Source organism: Fundulus heteroclitus, unplaced genomic scaffold (assembly GCF_011125445.2).
Source record: "Fundulus heteroclitus isolate FHET01 unplaced genomic scaffold, MU-UCD_Fhet_4.1 scaffold_39, whole genome shotgun sequence".
Lineage (NCBI taxonomy): Eukaryota > Metazoa > Chordata > Actinopteri > Cyprinodontiformes > Fundulidae > Fundulus > Fundulus heteroclitus.
The window spans coordinates 294056-310086 of record NW_023396803.1 but is presented as its reverse complement, the minus strand read 5'-3'; the positions used below and the strand labels follow the sequence as shown (position 1 = coordinate 310086).

General features: G+C 40.9%; 1 protein-coding gene across 1 annotated transcript in view; it reads right to left on the bottom strand.

Moving 5' to 3' along the window:
• spg11 (SPG11 vesicle trafficking associated, spatacsin) overlaps positions 1–16031 on the bottom strand; it is a 115094-nt gene that overhangs the window by 71807 nt on the left and 27256 nt on the right. The window contains exons 10-16 of the mRNA XM_036130841.1: positions 13683–13858; positions 13400–13595; positions 6081–6284; positions 5887–5993; positions 5456–5601; positions 519–683; positions 280–346 (exon numbers count right to left, since the gene is read on the bottom strand). Coding sequence (XP_035986734.1) covers positions 280–346; positions 519–683; positions 5456–5601; positions 5887–5993; positions 6081–6284; positions 13400–13595; positions 13683–13858 — 1061 coding nt within the window. The remainder of the gene's footprint in view (positions 1–279; positions 347–518; positions 684–5455; positions 5602–5886; positions 5994–6080; positions 6285–13399; positions 13596–13682; positions 13859–16031) is intronic.

Below are 16031 nucleotides of genomic sequence, written 5' to 3'. Positions count from 1 at the left end.
TGAGTAATTTTAACCATTTTTTTTTTCATTTTGCTTTATGATCACTTTTTATTACGGTTTGTGTTGCGTTGTTTTTAACCAATGTACATTGAGTGTCCGGAAAGGTGCCTAAAAATAAAATTTATTATTATTATTATTATTATTAGCTACTTCTCTGCCAGGGAGGCAGCAGCAATTTATGCGCTTCACACTCAATATGAGTTTTAGTAACAAAAATTATTGAACCTTTTCAAAATATTTTAAAATTGCTTGATGTACCCATGAGCTATAGCTGCTTACCCGTGGAGCTCAGAGTGTTTGTTGCCTGCCAACCAAATAACCTGGATGGATCAAAAGGGTGGAGCGACTAGGAAAGAACACCAGAAAACATTATTAAGCTTTATCAATGTGATAAGATAATGTGTTTTGAGAGTTCTACACACAAGATTTCTTCGGTAATAGGGGCATGATTACAGATGATCATCCTGAAAAACACAGCAGATCAGCATTTTAAATTTCCTAAAGGCTTTTGTGTGTACCTGAAGAAGGTGATAAATGGAGACATCAGAGGATGGGCCATTCCCACAAGATCCAGAGGGAAAGAGGGCCCCTCTTAACCTGTAATGGGTGGCCAGCGCCATCTTCATGAGCTGGGGGTCAACTTTGCACTCCAAACTTCTTGACCTTTGTCCCTGAGAAACCACCTGTGAATAACATCATGGAAGGCAGTTAAATAAGTCTTGGTAAAAAAGCTAGTTGCTAGTGTCTGATCTTGTCTGATCTGCTCCAAAGTTTGCTTTAGTTCAAATTTAGGGCTTTACGAGGAAGTTTTTGCCTCAGCCATGGCGAGAACGGTGATAAGGACTTCGCAAAGCTGTAAAACTTTAACTGCAGTGAAATTGTTTTTATAGGTTAGATATTGGATATTCACACAGCGATGATTTGGTAGAGTGTTCTTAGGGTTAGAACCAGAGCTGCCACTGCGGATAGCAGACACGCTGAGATCGGCGCCTCTCAGAAGTAGAAGATCAGGGCAAAGATCAGGCTAAAAATCCTGCTGTGTGAACCAGCCTTAATAGGAGAATGTAACTTTCTGCTGGGCTGTTTTATCTCTCATAATGTCTATCACCATAGGAACAGGGCAGAGGAGGAAATCGGTAGCTCTAGAAGCTTTGTAAGAAGATATTAGTAATGATTTATGAGTTTTCTCTTATTTTATGAGCTTTAGTTCAGGAGAGAAAACAGGCAACACCAATGCAGTTTATGAACATTTTCTGTAAAGTTAGATGCTCCATGAGTAGTGATTGGTAACTGTTTTCATGTGCCCACATGATTCTCCTTGACAGAGCAAACACATGCAGCAGTGGCAGCTCGCAAGTTGGAGATTAGACGTGGATTTTAGACAGAAAGTAGTCCTATGCTGACTGTAAGCGGCTCGACCACCATTAAAAAAACAATGCTGACATGTTAAATTCAGTGGCAGAGCAAAAGAGAATGTAAAAAACAGACGGCTCTGATAACTTCTCCAGAGTGAAACAGACACACACTGCTGTTCACAGTGAGACAGAGAGAATTTCAAAGCCAGATACTCTAAATAGATTAAAACTACATTAAAAATGTAATACGTACCCCGCTGTTTTTGGCACTCAGTCTTTCAACATTACAGCGACTCTCTGCCCGCGAGACTGTAGCAATACATGGGCTTCATACGATTTCAAGGCATGGCTGCTGAATGCTCATGCACATAATGGTCGGTGCTGATAGAAATCCCCCCCCCCCCCCTGGAAATATCTGCCGGCTGATGTATCAGTTGACCTCTACTTACAGTGCACAGGCAATATGTCTGACAATTACATTCAGGCACTGTGGTTAGATACACCTGTTCAGAGTTTCTGGTGCTGGAATATGTGAAGACTTGTCAAAGTGTTTGGGATGTATTATTTCACCTTCCCCCCTCAGTCTGCTTGTTGGGTAACTTAGATGATAGCTGTACGGGAAGAAAATCAGTTTGCATGGTTTTAACTGCCCTATATATCGCTACGATAACAGGGGTGAAAGCGCAAAAGATGTATCAGGCACTGTTAATCTTTATGTATAAAATTTGCCTTAGTTACAAACACCCTCAGCATGGTCTAATAATCGACCATATTTATATAAGGCAAACTTAAATTCCTTTAATTTTCTCCAAAATTGATGGTGCGCCTTATAATCCGATGTGCCTTATATATGATTACCGTTACCAAAAATCTGTTAATATAATATTCGGAGCATTAAGGTACACTGTGTCACTACCTGATTGGACTCCTGAGCAGTCTACAAGACTGCCTGCCTGTAATGTTGAAACTAGAAGTGCATTCATGTAAAGGCCCCCCACATACTCGGACACAGTTCACTCTGCGGTGGTTCACGCAGGGCCTAAGGAACTAATTTTGAACGGGGGGTGCTGTGAAATTTTTTTTGTACAATAGACCTATGAGCCTACAGGCCTAATTAAAATACAATAAATAAATGGATTATTATTTACTACTTTATTGTCATGTACACTTCAGTGCACGCAACCAAGGTCTAATGGGGACGTCATCCAAAGCAGCCAGCTTGTATTGACTCGCTGTGCAACTCTGATCTCTCTTGCTCGTTAAATTTTTCAGTGGCTTTACGCCAATTTAAAAATCCAGCATTTGAAACTGGATGTTGGCTGGAAGGGCCAACACCCAGCCAACCTGGCCTGCCGGTGCAATCATAGTCACAATATAAGAGTAGACCCCGCATCGACCGCTTTCGCCTATGGGAGCTGATGAGATTTGGGGTGCCATCTTCGGGAGTTCAACAGCTCTGCTCAGTGTAATGTGTTGCGGAGGCACAGAATCAATTAGAATTAACTATAACTCGCTGAATATTGAACAAATTTTCATGTTTTTTTGGGGGGTTTTGCTGGGAACTTTAAAACTATAGCTATAAAAACAAAGGGTTCAGTGCATTTAAATAGTCTTAGTGGGGTTAAAGGTAAAATAATATTCTGATAAATGTATGTTGCAAAACACAGCAACTGATACATTTTTTTATACACAAATATATACATATACAAACATACACAAAGACACACACACATACTATATATATATATACACCATTACTATTATTTTTTTTATTATATAACTATTATTATTTAAATTTGCCTATCTTTTGGGAATAACTCTTTTGGAACAACACTAGCTTCAAACATTAACAAGTGTAGTGACTACTTGTCCATGAAAGCCAAAAAACTCAAGACTTAAAGGTGAACAAAACTAAAAGTGATCCAAACAAATCAATTATCTAATTAAACAAATTACCAACAAACAATTGTTTTCTAAACAACCAAATTTAAACAAAAATATGAATACAACAAATAAGCAAATAAATAAAAATGAACTAAATAATCTAAATTCTAAAACGTAACAAAAATAGAGAAATAGCTTCAACAGCAAGCTTGAATTTTGTTGATGGACAAAAATAAAGAAAAAGAACATTCTAATAAAAAATATCTGTTTATCTTCATTGTAAAAGATATCACTCTAGCCCAGATGTCAATAATCCGTCGAATCAAACAAAAATAAGCCGCACAGTGCTGTGGCATCCGTCTATTCATCTTAAACCAGCAGGTTGAGGTAGCAGGTCGACCGCCCCAAGATGGCAGCCGTAATTTCGGAGTGAGGAGACTTCCTCACTCCGGCTGCTCTTCGTTGACGTGTTTGTGGTACTAGTGTTCTTCTTCACTGGTGGTGATTTTCCAAAAAAAATCCAAAATGCGTTTCTGTGCCATATTTCCTTCTCGTTTCTATCATTAGACTGTAAATTTACTAGTCTGCTGCCCCAGGCGGCATACCTCTTTGCTCAGCGACCACTAGCTTACTTGAAGTTGCCATGACAACTTAACTTCCGTGAAGTTGTGTTGATTGGACCCTTAAAATAATTAAAGTAGAATCCAAATACACGCAACAGTAAAGTTAAAAAAAGTCAAAATAGTCAAAATCATTTCCCAAAATATTCATAAGAAATTTATAAATTGTGCAAAGTAGTTTTAATACATTTTATAAAAATCTCCCTCTCGCCACCACGGGGTGCTGCAGCACCCCCAGCACCCCCACTTCCAGCGGCCATGGGTTCACGAGTAATCGAGACGTATACAGGTACTACGTGCAGAGCTAAATTTTTATGACCACATACAGTGTCACACCATAAACTTATCGGAGGCAAGAAGTCAAACTCTTATATGTGACACAGAGCTTGATACACTGAGCTGCTCCACGCAGCAAGGATGCACAACATCACAGTTCCTCTCTGTCCTCACTGACAGGTGTGCGGTGGGAGCTTGCTGGAAAAGGAACAGCTCTAGGTGCTCAGCTAGCTAATCACACATTTTAACATCCGTTCTGCTTTGTTCCACTGGCACAAAGTGTGGGAACTGTAGGAATTTGCCACAAGAAATCTAGGCCCTCAACTACGAAGGTTAAAACGTCCGCGGAGAGTCAGCGTGGAGTCCACCAAGCTCACAGTATGCGCACAGTATGCCCAAGTAAGTGTGATATTACATACTTGGGAAGAATATTTAGTGCTCCTTATAATCCGGTGCACCTTGTATGTGGACAAAGACTCAGGCACGTTAATTCACTTAGCGCCTGATAATCCGGTATACCTTATGATCCGGAAAATACGGTAAAATGTATGATTTATTCTTAATTTTGATAACAGAAATTGAATGTAAAGGAAATTAAGAATTTATATATATATTCTTTTCCTTACAATAATGTTCACCGAGCATTTGGTGTATTCTGTTTTATTTATTTATTTTTATGAGTCTTGGAACATCCAAGTTGGTGTCTTCAAATTTCATAATAATAAGAATAACACACCTCCTCCTTTGTCATAGTCCACCTATTTAAATGCAATTATGTTTTTCATACAGCTGCTCTGCCAAGTTATCACGAACCCACAGAATTTATACAGAAAACAAAATTCTGCTCTTTCCATTGACATCAAATGTAAATGCACCCTTACAGGGGTATAATTGTTAATTTAACAGGTCTGGGTGTAACACAAAGCTTTGACAAAATTTTCTGCTCTCTCATGGTCGCCTAGCTTACTTTCATCAATAATGTTGACAACTATTTAGCAACTTTTCAGACCCTGCTAGCGAATTTTTTTATTCAAAAGCGACAAGCAACAAATCTAGCAATTTAAAAAAAAATAAAGGTTAAAGTAAAATCACAGATTGTTCTAAGTTTACTGTCTCTTCAGCAAACCGCCAGTGCAGCTGTGAACCCCACCCGGCTCTCCGCTTCAATACGCATAATTCCTTTTATACATGTTTCCTGTAGAGTTGTGTATATAATTACTGTTGTCCTGCTGTTACAGTTTTCAGAAATGGTAGGTTCAGGGAAAAGGTTTTCTTTAGACATTTTTACATTTTTTTGACCAGTTTCATTCAGGTATTTACCAGGTCAATTCCACCATGAGCAAGCATGATGGAAGCAAGAGCCAGCAGACTGTGGCCCTCCAACAACAGGCTGCTAAGAGATCCCTGGCTGCCAGGTAGTAGCAGCTGAGCACTGGTCAAACTGGCCTGGAACAACTGTTCTGGATCTGGAAACAAGGACAGAGACAGAAAATGGATGATCATGAAAATTCCTTAGAGATAATTTTCAGATCAGATATTCAAAGTTTGAATTACTTGAATTCAAAGATAAAGAAGATAAATGGAAGATGTTACATTATGAACTTCATCATTGAAATTAATTAAAATTTCACAAAGTGGAAAACAGATATGTAAATGTTTTTGGCTATATTTAGAGTTTGATTTCAGAACTATAACCTAACGTATGAACGGAAGCTGTATCTTAATTAGTGCAGTTCTGCCACTGTAGGTACCTGACAGGTCTATCATTATCTCCTGGGTCTTCACCAGCATCCAAAACCAAGGCTGACTCTCAAACATGTTCTGATTGGTCAGGATGGGGCAGTTTCTGGGTGTCAGTCTGCAGAAAGGGGACCAGTTAATGTTTCGCAGTACAACCACAAAAAGAATCAGTACAGAATGTAACTCATACACAGCAGTCCCAAACCTGTAGTGCTCCAGGTAGGTATAAAGCAAGTACTGAAGATTATGGTCCAGGCAGAAAGTGATGAAGATGCTGTGTAGGTCAAGGCCCATGGAGGAGCGGTACTGAGTTACTGGAGGGGATAAAGCCATCAGCCCTTCACCCTGAGCAAGCCGCCATAACAACTGCTCGAAGTCTGACATCTCCTCTGCGATGAACACGTCTTTCCTGGGGTGGCAAGGGGCATTAAGGGTTAAACGAGACTGAACGTGTGGGAATAAAATTGATCTGCATCCTTAAACTTAAAATGAATTCTGGCTTCAAGAATAAATAAAAGACATTATGAGATTTTTCTTTTTGTTACATGTCACAGAGGCCTGATTAGTTCCAAATGTGTACACTGACACAGGTAAAGTCCCACTTTTTTGCTCTATGTCTGGATTTTTGTTATGTGACCATGTGTAACTGCATAGGAGGAAAGGTCCGGACTTGAAAGGAAGGAAGCCAAGAGCAAGAGCCAGTTGTGGTGCCCTAACCGTGTCTTTTTTGCACATGCTCATTTCAAAACATTGATATTTAGGTATAAATCAACCACAAGGTTTAGAAGTATTAACATAATGAATAGAACAGTCACTGAAACAGAATACCGACTATCTACATGAAATCTGAACAAATTAAAAGCAACATACCTGATATGGGCGTATACATTTTTAGAAACTTAAAAAATATTTGTTTACAAAATATCCACTCATTTAGAAAAATACAAAAGGCAATTTTGGGGTTCCTAAATAAGTCCCCCATAGCCTAAAATGTGACCAAAACAGGGCAATTCTTCTAGGCAGCAATCCTGTGCATGTGTAAAGGCACAGTTCTGCCCGCCCTATTTGGTTTCTCCCTGCTCAAATTATTTTCTCCTGCTTTAGTGATTCAACCGGCCTAGTAAGGCCTGAAAGAGGGAAATGCCTCTTGGGTGTTGTTTTAGCCCCCATCCCTCTGCCCTGTTTGCAAGCCTTAAAGAAATATGTGAGAAATTGTAAATAAAAAATATATCAATTATAAATAAAACATAAATAAAAGAAAAAAATACAAATAATGTCTCGATATTAAGGAGCAATTTACCTAGATAAATATCTGATCACATATCTAACAAAATAAGGCTGAGCTGCTCTCCTCTGTTCTCGGCTTTGTACAGATTAGAGCAGATAGGCTTTATTGATCTCACAGTGGAGAAATTCACTGGACAAATTCGCTGGTGGTGGACAACTGTGTGCTGAGACAGTGAAATAAGGGAGAACTAAGTTAAGCAGATAGACAGAGCCTCTCTGTCTGCTTAACTGTGTAATGGGAGAGAGTGTAGTGCCATTGAGCCATGATGAGAAAATAAAATCAGATTGGACTGGAAGCAAAATTAAGCTTTACAGGCACCAAAGACCTGCCCCTTCAGGAGGGTTCCATCCGTGCTACAAAACCTTTGCTCCCACTGGAGAACCCCTCTGTCTTCACTTCCTGCTTGGGACTCTGGAGCACAGGGGGCAGGGGATACCAGCCCCCCTAGCGAGCCACAAAAGATTCAAGCCCATTCTTCTGCTTGGGACATCTGGAGGAGAGGAGGTGGTTGGGGAAGCTATCTTCACTGACCAGCCACCATGCGGGTCTCACGCTCAAATGACAACAAGCTGGGTAGAAACCCGTCTTCCACAAAGCGGAGGACCCGACTGGGTTCGGAGATTCATCGACGCGACCAAAGCTAAGTTGCACTCTCACTTCTGAGCAACCAGCCACAAAGTAAAGAACGCCAAAACAGCTTTGTTTATTTTTCCCTCACCAGACAAGCTGAGAGCTCAGAGACTGCATGCAGGACCTTGGAGCTGCCTTCTCCTACCACGTTTCGGCTAGCTCATGGCCACTTGTCTGCTGCTGCTAGACCGCAGAGCCACAGGCTAGCCCGTTGCTTAAAGGATCAACGCTTTCCCTGGACCACTGCTCTTCCTTGAATGGCCAAAGTGGTGTAATGTGTGTAATGCGTATCTGGTGTTTTAAAACACAAAGGAGCAAAGGATGTAGCTCATGCTAGCATTCTGTATCAGGCCATTGCCGATATGATTCAAGTGTGTTTTATGGTTATAACAAACGTTATCTCCACAAGGGTTTCATACATTGATGGGATGTTAATGTTTATGTTTTCCGGCTCACTCATTATAACGAAAAATAAGGCCGAAGCTTTTAAAGTTAGCAACGGAAATCCGCTTGGCAAAATGCTATTTTAGCTCCCGGTGACTTCCTGTTTCCATTACGGTCGTTTCAAGCATACACTTGCTCGTTCGCTCCGATAGTGCTATGAGTGTTATTACCACATTAATATGGAATATTCATGTCGATTTAAGCCTCCCAGAAGTATAATCGCATTAATAAAATCGAGCGTTCCTAAAGTAAATTAGTTTACTGAGCAAATCATTCTTTAAAATGTTATTTCCTCAAATAATGTTTTGTGTAACTCGAGATTTGCATTGTGAATGGGTTGAAAAACATGCCAAATGTTGTTCTAAATTAGTTAAGCTAATTAACTCCATTCCATGCTCTTTAAGGCCAGATCTGCAGTGAACCAGGATTCACTGAATTATTCTGATGATAATCAAGCACTTTTGTTTTGTCTTTGTGTTGTTTTGCATGTATATAGTCCCTTAGCTTCTTATCTTCATGTTGCTTAGTAGTTTAGTTAAGTTTCACCAGCCTCCTGGAGATGATTTGTTGATTGAAATATAGTGTTAATTCAGATAAACAGCATTATATAGTGATGTCCTCTGGATGTTATTTTTGTTAATAAATTCTTGAACTTGAAGAGAAGTTCTATGTGTGTGCAAAGTTTGCTGTTAAAAGATCGCCAGTGCTGGAATCATTACTTTCAATATTGTCCTGTTATCAGTTAAAGAGCTGATATCCACTGGACAATCCTTAAAAACAGAGAGTTATTTATTAAACATTAAATAACTTTAAAAACAGTGTATAATTGCACAACAAGACACAGAAGCAGAGTGGTGGATGTTTGCAAATGTTGGGCCTTTCAGCCAAGGTGCAACGCGGCGTTGGTGGATGGAGCAGGACATGATGTCCCAGAGGTGCTCAATTGGATTCAGGTCTGGTGAATGGGCAGGTCAGTCCATAGCATCAATACCTTCATCTTGCAGGAACTGCTGACACACTCCATCCACATGAGGTCTAGCTTTGTCTTGCATTAGGAAGAACCCAGGGCCAACCGCACCAGCATACGGTCTTACAATGGGTGTGAGGATCTCATCTCTGTACCTAATGGCAGTCAGACTACCTCTGGCAAGCACATGGAAGGCTGTGCGCCCCCCAAAGAAATGCCACCCCAAACCATTACTGAATCACTGCCAAACAGGTCATGCTGGAGGATGTTGGAGGCAGCAGAACGTTCTCCATGGTGTCTCCAGACTCTGTCACATCTGTCAAATGTGCTCAGTGTGAACCTGTATTCATCTCTGAAGAGCACAGGGCACCAGTGGCAAATTTGCCAATCTTGGTGGTCTCTAGCAAATGTCGAACGTCCTGCACAGTGTTGAGCTGTAAGCATAATCCCCAACTGTGAACGTTGGGTCCTCATACTACCGTCATGGAGACTGTTTCTGATCGTTTGAGCGCCTGCACATTTGTGGCTGGCAGGCGATCATTTTGCAGGGCTCTGGCAGTGCTCCTCCTTTTCTTGCTTGCACAAGGCGGAGCTAGCAGTCCTGCTGCAGGGTTGTTGCCCTCCTGTCTCGTCCATGTCTCCTGATGTACTGGCCTGTCTCCTGGTAGTGCTTCCATGCTCTGGACATTACACTGACAGACACAGCAAACCTTCTTGCCACAGCTCACATTGATGTGTCCTCCTGGATGAGATGCACTACCGGAGGCACTTGTGTGGGTGGCGGTGCTTTTACTAGAGCAGGGGTTAAAGCAAAAATAATCAATTTGACTAAAAAAAAAAATTCTAGTAAGCCCATATATTCCCGGGGCCATGGACGTCATGCTACCTTAGTAACCTCATTTGCTTATTGTGCAAAGTCCACTTTAACTAAATCTGGTAGTTCCATTGACAATTCCTGTATCTCTCCCACCTTCCAGCTTCAGAGCCTTGGCGCCATCCTGGACAGTCCTCTCCATAATCTCCTTCACTTTCCACATCCTTAATATCACCTGGTTAACTTTCATATTTGCAGCATCAAGTTCTTCCATCACACTTTTGCCAAACTGGTCCACAGTCCACTCACCTTTCCACTTTACAATTTCAAAACCCTCCATAAACTGCAGCTAATTCAAAAGACAGCAGCTTGCATCATTACATCATCTTCTTCACACCTGTACATTAACTCCACTGTCACATTCAATATAAATCAATCCTATGATCATACAAGGCCAACAACAACCATGGACAAAGAGGGACACATAACCAACACCATCATGAGATCATACGTTTTAATTTTACACAGATCGCACATTACATTAATCAGCCTCTGCTTTGCCCATTATTGCTCACCAATTAATTATCACAACTCATGAGTTTATAAAAAGGCATTAACTTTTTTGAAGTTTATAAAAACGGTTATATTGTAGCCCAGTGACATGTCCAGGATGGACTCTGTGTTCCCACCTCTCGCTTACTGACTGCTGGAGATGGTCACCAGCTCCTCCACGACCCAGTGTTACGTCAAGCCGCGTTTTCCAATCAGATACGGCATGACGTAACACCTGTACGGAAAAGCAGGTATAGAAAATCCATGAGGTTACATTTTTAAAAAGCTTACTAAAATTGCTTAAAGTTTATCAGAAAAAAACGTAACTTGCTTTTAAAGATTTTCATTAGAAAAATGTTATTAAACTTCTGCGTTAAGTTAAATATTGTTTAAGGTAATCTTGGCTGGTTTAGCTTGTCTATCTGGCAGGTGTTTTTGGGTTGGAGTAAAATGAGTCCATAGTTCCGCATGAGGCTTTTTCACATTCTGGTGCGACTCGCTTCCACAGTGTCGCTTCACATTGTGCTCCACTCCGTGTAAAAATTACAAATAACTACAAAAACTCTCTGAGAATCGCCTTTCTCTGGTCTCACACAGTTAGAACCCGTTCTCCAGTCCATGTTGTAGCTGCAGTTTATTTGTTTTATTTTTGACGTAGTTTCTTTAATAATCTGTGTGCATAAAAATCCTTGTCATTTTATTTAACGAGTGTATGTAGCGGCTCATCAGGTGGAAGCTGCTGCTTATTGCTTGGCAGCCACTCTGACTGCAGCTCTGCCTTCTTTGTTTAAGAAAAGCGCAGGTGGAATATTCTTTATGATTTTTTTTTTTACTTTTTCCGAATCAGACCCAGTCAAACTGGGACATTGTTTCACATTCCGACCCTTCTTCTTCTTCAAAAAAAAAAGCGTGTCATGCTAAATTAGCCAAACTAGAGCGTTACTCTTTCAGTTTTGAATAAAACATAACAGTGAATCATGGGGAGATCCCTGGTTAGTCACTGTGTTTATCAGCTAGATTACTGGAAGCAAGGGAATAAACGCTGACATGCTTACCGAAGGAAGTTGTTGTCAGCTGTTCTATCCACTGAACTTCCTGACCTGGTGGTTCGCATAAATCCAAAGTCAACCTTTGACCACCACTACTTTCATTCATACCATCTGTGGTTAGTTTGAGATGTTCTTCCAAAAGTTAAAATGATTGAACCTCAGACTGGCAGATCTCCGCTTTGCAAAGACCCGCCCTACTCTCTTTCTGATTGGCTAATGTCCCGGCTCTGCCAGGTTTCATTATTTGAGCGCAGCTTCTTTTTAAAATCTTGAATAAAAAGTCTACACGGAACATTTTGCGCTCATTTTGCAAATGATGGAAATCTGTTGCAGCGACGGAGAACTTTAACCTCTGTACTAGAGTGAAAGCACAGCAAGCATTCAAAAGTGACCAAAACATCAGCCATAAAGCAAAGGAACTGAGAAAAGTCTGTGGTCAACACCTGCAGAAACAATACTTAATGGGAGTGTCTTGCAAATTCCCTATAGTTTCCACCTGTTGTCTATTCCATTTGCACAACAGCAGTGTTGCTTCTTAAGTACACGGTTAGATTTCACAGAAGTGTACTTGGAGTTACATTATGTTGTTTAAGTGTTCCTTTTATTTATTTGAGCAGTGTACATTGCCAGACAGGACAAAAAAAAAGTGAAATCTTTTACCTCAGGCATGGCGAGGCGAGGAGAACATGTTAATATAATTTTTATTAACCGCAGTGAAATATTTTTATTCCTGGGCTTACTTCCCTGGCTGTCTCAGTGGTGCGAGCTGTCAGACCTCACCCAGCTCAAGCTTGTCTGGTGCGGCCAAAGCCTCACCTGGGGATTTCAGACACATCTAGTTGTAATTTAGAGCTTTATATTAGAACTTTTACCTGAGGCATGGCGGGAGCGAGGGGAACACTGAACATGTTAAAAAAGATTATAACCGCAGTGAAACTATTTTATCGGCTTGATTAGGCACGGACTTCCAGCGGTGAAGGCGTTAGCGCATTGACTGAGATTCAGCTTCTGTAGAGCGGCCAGGGCTGCTGAAGCAAACCGCTGCCTCGCCCGCAGACAGTTAATATTTAAAGCTTTAGTTTGGCCTTACTCTTCAGGACAGCCGCAAAAACCCAGCCTGGCCAACCAGCCTGACTTACACCGTATACACTGCGTCTGGTAAGTAGCTGGTAGAGCCCAATTTCACAGGCAGGACTAACAGAGTCAGCGTCAACAGGTTAGAACCAATCAGATAACTACAGATGTGACTCAAAAAACTCCACGGGACGCGCTGTTTCTAAAAAAAAATTGTAGTCCGCAAAACATGTCAAGCCATCAAGGGAACTCTGCAGTACACAATTTTTTGGAACTTCTGAGGAGACGTGTACTCACATGCAATTTCCTAATTTTCCAAGGCACCAAGCAACAAAAATCTTTATATATATCTTGACAGGTACAGTTACAGAAATGCACTGCTGCATGTAATTCTGCCGCTGAGATTGATACATTGTAAAGTCCTGCCTCCTGCGCTGTGATTGATCCAGTCTGTTTTAGCCTGGAAGGTATGGAGCCCTACCAAACTGACTTTTGCTCTGTGTAAGTCAGTCTGGCTTGGCCAGGGTAGCAAAAACCTGATCTGGCCCTGAAGAAAAATGCTCCTGAAACACTCAAAAGTGAGCGGACCCATGCGGTGAAAATGAGTAATGCTAAAACAATTTATCAATTTTTTTTGTTTCCAGCAACTTAAACATAAAACACAAGGAGAAAATGAAAAAAAAAATATTAAAATAAGCTACTGTACCCAACTAGAAGGTCAAGGATGTTCTCCTTGAAGAAGATGCTGCACACAGTGTTATTGTTCACCATCTCTGAAGTTATGCCAGGCCAACAGGGGGACCTGGAGGTCCTTTGGTTGTGAATCCAGTCAACCACCTGCTGCTGGTCGTGAAAAGCAGTCAGGTTACGCCAAAACACTGAAGAGTCACAGCAGCTCAGCTCTGTTAAAATAAAATAATAAATGCTGTGAATATGTACACTGTGGGGCAACAGAGCCATTCTACTTTTGTTTGGACTTGGTTCCTTACCTCTGTGCTGCCATCTGGATAATAAAACAGCTGTCTGGCAGTCCTCATCCCAGTTCTTCACCCAGTCCAGTCGGAGGTTCTTCCAGAGTTCTCCGACTTCCTCAAGGCTCCTCTGTTGGACCAGTTCCTTCAGCACCTCTTCAGTATCTAGCTCCTTATGAACCATCTGAGGTAACCTAGAACATGTTTGTCCTCTAAAGGTCAAAACACAGACTTCATCTATATGTAGCAAAATTGATAGGTTGAATTTAACAATTTAGAGTCATTAGAAATTCTTTCATAAAACCCAAAGAGAACATCATGGACAATTCTGGGTAATAATGTTTTGTGTGCCACCAGTGGGATTTATTTGACAGAAAATGGGGTTCGTAGAAAGAGGGGGATGACATCTGGCAAAGGTCCAAGGGCCGGTGTTCTATTGTTGTTGCATACTCAGATTCAGATTAGCATACCGGTAGTTGATTTTTATACCGCTGTCTATCAGTGTAGACTACTTTATCAAAACTGTCAAAATTGGAACAGAGGACCCAGTATTCAGCCAGACAAGTTAGAAAGTTTGAGAAGGTTTATTTATGGACAAGCTGGTGTGTAATAGTAACAGGGCAAACGAAGCTCATGGTCAAAAACAGTCCAGAGTCAAATAACCAGGTAATCAGAAAGGAAGGAAGGTACAGAGCAAAATCTGGGCTCAAATTCGGAAAACAAAACCAGGTTTGACACACTGGCAGGCTTACAGGTTAAACGAGATCAGGCAGGTTCGGTGGTCAAGAAGCAATCCAGATGGGTACACAGGTGGGCAGGTTAAACAGACAGGGGTCAGGCAAGCTCAGATAATCCAGAAACAGGTTCAGCCAAGGACACAGGTAATCGTTCAGAAACAGGTAGAAAAATCAGGTATACAGAGCTCAGGCTAGCTCAGATGTCAGAAGCAAATCGGGTAAGTATCTACAGGTCAAGCTCTGAATAAAGCACGCTGGATAAGACTCACCTAAAGGCTCATAATGATCAGCATACTGCTTCGCAAACATTTGCTGTTTCTGTCATGATCTTGGCACTGATGACTGGTCTGAAGGCTGGTTATATAGTAACATAAGCAGGTAGATCAGATGAGCCGTAAGGAGGAATGGGCGGAGCTAAGCAGGTGTGTGAAATGAGTGATCAGACCAGGCATCAGTGCCGAGATCATGACAGAAACAGCAAATGTTTACGAAGCAGTATGCTGATGCTGCTTGTTAGAAAATTAAATTCATGAAAGAGGAATGCGGTTTTGACATATTGTGACATATTCAATAACAACAGTTTGGGGAAAGCTGCTAAATGCTAATAACTCAATCCAACATTATATTGAACAATTTAACAGGAGATTCAATGATTTTACAGCTCCAAATGCTAAAAGAATCATAGAGAACGTCATTGTCAATTTCTTACAAGGCATGCAATTAAGTCATGTGTAATTAATACACAATATGATAAACATAAACGTCAGATGTTTGCTAAAACGATAAACGGAATTTGACGCACTCGCAAGTATGCAGGTTTCATTGCAGCGCATTGACCGAGGTATGCCGCTCTGATAGGTATGGAGAACTGTCAGACCACTGGGACAAACTGATCAGGAGGGCCGGTGATGTAGGGGCGGGGGTGGGGGGGGAGCTGGACACTCTGACGACCATGGCAGAGAAGAGGATGCTGTCCAGGCTTCAGTCCATCTTAGACAATGTCTCACACCCTCTCTACGACACACTGGTCAAGCAGAGGAGCTCCTTCGCCAAAAGACTGTGTATATATATATATATATATATATATATATATATATATATATATATATATATATATATATATATATATATATATATATATATATATATATACACACATACATACATATATACACTCCTGATCAAAATCTTAAGACCAGTCAAAAATTTGCAAGAATTTGCATTTTGCACTATTGGATCTTAAGAAGGTTCTAAGTAGAGCTTCACAATGTTAAAAGGACAAATCAGTGCAAGAGACAAGAACATTTGAGCAGGGAATTGTCTGAAAACTGCATTTATACTCAAACATGATTTTTTCAGCTGATCAAAAGTTTAAGACCATAGTCTTTAAAAGCCAAAAGCTGTGCAAACATCTGGATTCCATGTCATTTTCTGTGAAGTCTTTACACTGTCAAGACCTCCTGATGGCAAAAGCAAAAAAGCTCACTGACTTTGAACGTGGTAGGATTGTTGAGCTGCATAAGCAAGGCCTCTCACAACGTGCCATCGCTGCTGAGGTTGGACGCAGTAAGACAGTCATTTTGCATTTTTTAAATGATCCTGAGGGTTATGGAACAAAAAAGTCAAGTGG